Source organism: Electrophorus electricus, chromosome 3 (assembly GCF_013358815.1).
Source record: "Electrophorus electricus isolate fEleEle1 chromosome 3, fEleEle1.pri, whole genome shotgun sequence".
Lineage (NCBI taxonomy): Eukaryota > Metazoa > Chordata > Actinopteri > Gymnotiformes > Gymnotidae > Electrophorus > Electrophorus electricus.
The window spans coordinates 23195308-23200597 of record NC_049537.1 but is presented as its reverse complement, the minus strand read 5'-3'; the positions used below and the strand labels follow the sequence as shown (position 1 = coordinate 23200597).

The window sequence follows — 5290 nt, the reverse complement described above, 5'->3', positions numbered from 1 at the left end:
TAATTAGAATTCTTTTTCTTTATTCAATAAAAAATGCTATGAGGAAAAAAAACAATTTTCTACATCTCATAGACCACAAGCATTCTATTATTATTATTATTATTATTATTATTATTATTATTATTATTATTATTATTATTATTATTATTATTAACATAAAGGAGAAGAAGACCTTTCCTCTGAAATCCTTAAATCAATTCCAAAACGTTGCAATCACATCCAGCTCACATTCCAATTTCAGTACAAGAACATACACAGAGAGAGAGAGAGAGAGAGAGAGAGAGAGAGAGAGAGAGAGAGAGAGAGAGAGAGACCAGTTTGTTCAAGATTTAGAATTCGATTTTAAATTGTACCTAGTTATTTGAGGCCTAACTTTGTGCCAGCCGATGTGCAAAACAGCCTCGCGTAATTCTGGACTGGCCCAAATGTAAAGCGCCGACGTGCTGATCGCGTTAAAACGTGCCATTGATGCGAATATGTTTGTGGCCTCGTTCCTGAAGTATATGCCGTATGTGGTCACCTGTTTTACAACAATGTTGACAAACGCAGGAGTCCAGAGAATTAAGAAAACTGCAACCACTAAAATTATTATCCGTAAGGATTCTCTCTTATTTTCCCTCTCTGGGCTTGGTGCGTCTCGTGCTAGTTGATTACGAGCAACTACATATAATTTTATGTTCATGATTATTTTGGTCACAACTACAATCTGAAAATAGGCAATGCTAAACGCATATACTTTAACAGCCACAGCAGCAGGGACTATTTGTAATGCAAGTGTTTGTATGTAAACATGGAACCAACAATACACGCAAACTCCAGTTACAAGTGAGCTAGAAATAAAACGGCTATAAAAGAAGGGGTGACATACAGCACAGTACCGGTCAAACTGAGCAAACATAAATGTTAAAACATTTACACCAAGCAAAGATGTTAAAATGAAAAATGTTCCATTTCTGGATGGATATGCTTCTTGAACATCAAAAACACACAAATAATAAACGGAGAGGCCCGTTAGTGTGTCGCTAATGCTTGTGTTTGCCATAAAAATAAATCTGTTCTGATTTCGGAGAGCTCTTGTTTTCAAAATACCCATGGTTACAGATCCAGCTAGAAGAAAAGCGCACGTGGCAAATACGATCTGGTAAATAAAGATGAAATAGTCTTCAGGATGCGTAAAGTCAACTGAAAAAGGAATTCCATGGTAACTTGCGTTCTCTTCACGCAATGCTCCGCTCATACTTGGCTGGTGAAATGGTGAAAACAACCGTATGGCAGCGTATGGCAGCGTTTTAAAGGCGGCCCATACCACATCTTAATCTCAAGAGGTGTGTTTGCTCCACTCTCTATGGATGTTTTTTTCTGTAAATTTAGAAGGCCACATTCACTTGCCACAAAACACCTGCCACGGTCCCAATCACCCACTTATTGACCATTGACCTACATCCTATAGCACCCTCTTTTGTTTGCTATTTAAAGCCGGCAAGTATTTGCCATCAGTGCTGCACAATGCTGAGCCTACAGGACAATGAGCTGTACTGCTACTGCATACCTGCTTCTCTACCTGTCACACTGTGTTTGATAGATGACTTGAGTCTTGCTGCTTGCTATTGTGCGCTTTTCTATTTTTTATTTTTTATTTTTGCTCAAGTCTGAGCTTGTTATGGAGAACAAGGATGCTCCAGAACACTCCATTTACATCTCGCTCCTTCCGACACCAGCGTCACAAAATGTGCATCTGACAAGGAGCGAGGTGAGCAGCATGGATTGGGCTAACCTGCTGGCTGTCCAGATGACAGCTCCAGGACAGCAGAGGCAGGAGATCGGCAGGTTTCAGATCAGCAGCATACTCCATGGTGTACTCAGTGGTAGATCAGCAGCTGAGTACGCCATGGAGTTTCAGACACTGGCTGCTGGGACCTGCTGGAATTAACCAGCCCTCGTAGACATCTTCGTGGGAGGACGTGGGAGGACGGCTGCAGGCTGAACTCACCTGCAAACAGGAGGCGGCGACCCTGAATGACGTTGTCCCTCTTGTCATCACCTATGACCACCTCCTCGAAGAAAAACTTTGTAGAGGGTCACCTCCAAGGGAGTCCACATCATCAGCAGGACCCTTGCAGATGGGTGGCGCCATATTCATCGCAAACCTGAGGAGAGGAGCAGGGGAGAAGATGGGATCAGGTGAGTAACCCTCCCGGATCAGAGATGTTCTGCATCTCAGTGAGAATTACGCAAAGGGGTCGCTCTTCTCTCGTTTCAGCGTTGGTGGACTCCAGCGCTCCTGGCAATCTCACAGACTGAGGACTTGCCAGGACACTGCAGATCAAGCCTGTCCTTCTGCTTTCTCCACTCCATGTACACACACTGCATGGAGGACCTGTAAGCTCAGGGTTCATTACATCACCCCATGTGTGTCTAGATGTGCACCGTAACCATACTGAGCACATAAACTTTTATTTTTAATTTTTCCCCTTGCCAGCCTATCACGTTAGGAATTCTCTGCCTGTGCAAACACTACCCCCTCATATACTGGTTATTTGTCTTCTGTTCTCCAGGTATACCTAAACGAGTCTTAATGGAGTTCCTGGGTAGATCCGTCGTTGCTTACATTGATGACATTTTGATCTATTCTCCTTCCTTTGACCAACATCCTTGACAAGCATGCAATCCTCAGCACTTTTCTGTGCAATCACCTGTACTGCAAACTGGAGAACTGCAAGTTTCACCTCTGTGCAGTAAACTTCCTAGGTTACATCATTACGGGGGGCACCATGCACATGCAACCCTAAACGGTGGCAGTCCTACAAGGTGACTGGATGGCCAAATCCCCAGAAGCGACCTGAGCTCCACCAGCTCTTGGGGTTTGCCAGCTTCTATCAGCAGTTCATCTAGTCCTTCATCACCCTGGCCAGGCCGCTCACTGACCTGCTCCGTGGGCAGGCTACTCACCTGAACTGGATGCCAGCGGCAGATACTGCCTTGAAGGACTTCAAAGCTGCGTTCACCAGTGCCCTGGTTCTGCAGCAGCCCAATCCCACCAAGCCCTTTGTCATGGAAATCAACTCCTCAGATGTTGGATTCGATACTGTGCTGTCCCAGGGAGCCGGTAAAACTGGTAAGCTTTGGCCTATCACTTATTTCTCCCACAAACTGAGCCCCACAGAGCGCAACTATGGTGTCAACAATGTAAAGCTGCTGGCAATGAAGATTGCCATTGAGGAGTGGAGGAACTGGCATGAGTGAGTGTGGCATGACACACAACAAGGATCAGGTGTAAAACACGAGGGCATTGCAATACAGACGAACACACACACATGGAGATATTTGGGGGGTGGGGGGGTGGCGTACCGTGACAGAGTTCCTCCTCAACGGTGCGACTCCCGCCGCGCCAGCCTATTGGACTGCGGCCCCAAGACCAATGCCAAATGGCAAGGTAAGAGGACTGAACAGCCCACCACAGGCTGGTGTGAGCAGGACAGTGGGGGGAAGGACATGGACCAGAATGATGACAGACACAGGGACGCACACACTAATGGGGATGGGCACAGACACAAAGGGGGACAAAGCGATCAGTACATGCAGCGTAATCGGGACAGGCACGGTGACGGCACATGAACAATACACAAAGGATTGGCTAACAGTCCGGAAAAGGGGGAAGGAACTTCCGCTCCTGGACCACACTCACCTGGACAACTCTCACCTGGACCACACTCACCTGGACCACTCTCCCATATTGTGAGAGTCCAGAGGGTGCCCAAGAACATGGGGAGCTTCCCTGCAAGGGCTGTAGGAGGGCGTTTACTTCCATTCTTTCCCTTCTCCTTTTTGTCTCTCCCAGGCATTCTTCATTGGTGTTGGTGTTTCTGTGACATTCAGAGGCTTAAGCAGGATTCGGGGACAAGACACGTTGAAACAGACATTTACTTGACACACTTAACAACAAGGGCGTAGCATGCAGGCTACCATGGTCACCAACAGCATCCATGATCAGACAAGAGGAAACAACAAGGATCAGGTGTGAAACGTGAGGGCGTGACAATACAGACAAACACACACACAAACACACGCAAACACACATGCACACAGAGACGTTTGAGGGGGGAAATGTATTGATATGTTTTTGGGTTTTTTTTCAAAACAGAAAAGAATTTGTAGAATTTGTTTTATAAATGTTAGAACCTGTTTACAAAATGTGAAATTTAGCTTGAAAGAACATCACTAAGAAGAAAGTACAAAGAAACTTGTATCATGGAAAAAACAAGCATTGGTTCTAAGAAATTCATAGATAAAACTGAACTTTTGAAGCAGTTCAAAACCTGAACCTTGAATGCTTGTCCCTTTCACTGTACTGAAAGTGAAGTCTGCTAGACTACCTCCTTTACTCACACAATGCTGTCTAAGACTTTTTCTATTTCGTGTTGGAAGTCTGGGTAGTTGTTATAATTAGTTGGCAACTCCAAGTCACAGCCACATGTGTGGGCAACCAGTTGTCTCCTAAAGCCTTGCATTTGTGTAAAGTTGACACTGATGCTCTTGCCAAGAAACAAATTTGATCTAGTGCAAAACTGGAGGAATTCTCTAAGATATGTAATTAAATATTTCCCAATGTGTTTCTGCTAGTCATTCATGGTAGTAGGGTATGCATTTGAATTTAGGGTATTGACTGCTAGTAGCAGGTGGAATGAGCCCGCTCTCTTGGTGACATTCCGTAATGGCCTTAATGCGGAAGTACTTACAGAACTGGCATGCAAAGAAAATAGCTTATCCCTTGATGGACTCATCACCCTGTCCATTTGTTCGGACCAACTCCTGTGTGAATGCAGGTCTTGTAGAGCCAGTACTTCATGCACTTCACGTCCTTGTCCCAGAATCTGTGAGGCATATAACCAGGTCGAACCTATGCAGTGTGACTCCTCCCATCTGAGTAAAGACAGTGGTGATGGCATGAAGGTCTTGGCATATATTGCAGTGGAGTGGTGCATGTCCTCCGTGACTGCCGTATTCGTCCACGCAGATCTCAGGTGCCTGGACAGTGCATGGAGCCTACTCCATGAATTAATGTGTTTCTTTGTACTGTCAGCGATCTGTTTCTGATTCAGCCCTGATTGATTCTGGAGCTGAGGGTAAGTTTATCCTCGCTCAACTGGTCCAGGAACTACGGATCTCAGTGGAATGACTGACAACCCCTGAAAGTAGCAGCATTGGATGGGGACCCAATAGTAAATGGTTCCATCACTATGAGAACTCAACCAGTTAAATGAACCACCAGTGCCCTCCACACAGAAATTAT

The 5290-nt window shown here is 45.3% G+C and overlaps 1 protein-coding gene across 1 annotated transcript; it reads right to left on the bottom strand.

Moving 5' to 3' along the window:
* Nucleotides 1-322: 322 nt before the first annotated feature.
* Nucleotides 323-1237, bottom strand: LOC113570574 (G-protein coupled receptor 183-like). Its single transcript, XM_026999056.2, has one exon. The coding sequence runs from the start codon at nt 1235-1237 to the stop codon at nt 323-325; it is 915 nt and encodes a 304-aa protein (XP_026854857.2).
* Between the last annotated feature and the right edge of the window lie 4053 nt (nt 1238-5290).

What these genes read in the sequence shown, in the direction of transcription:
- LOC113570574 (XM_026999056.2), bottom strand. Translation starts at nt 1,237, where the DNA reads ATGAGCGGAGCATTGCGTGAAGAGAACGCAAGTTACCATGGAATTCCT.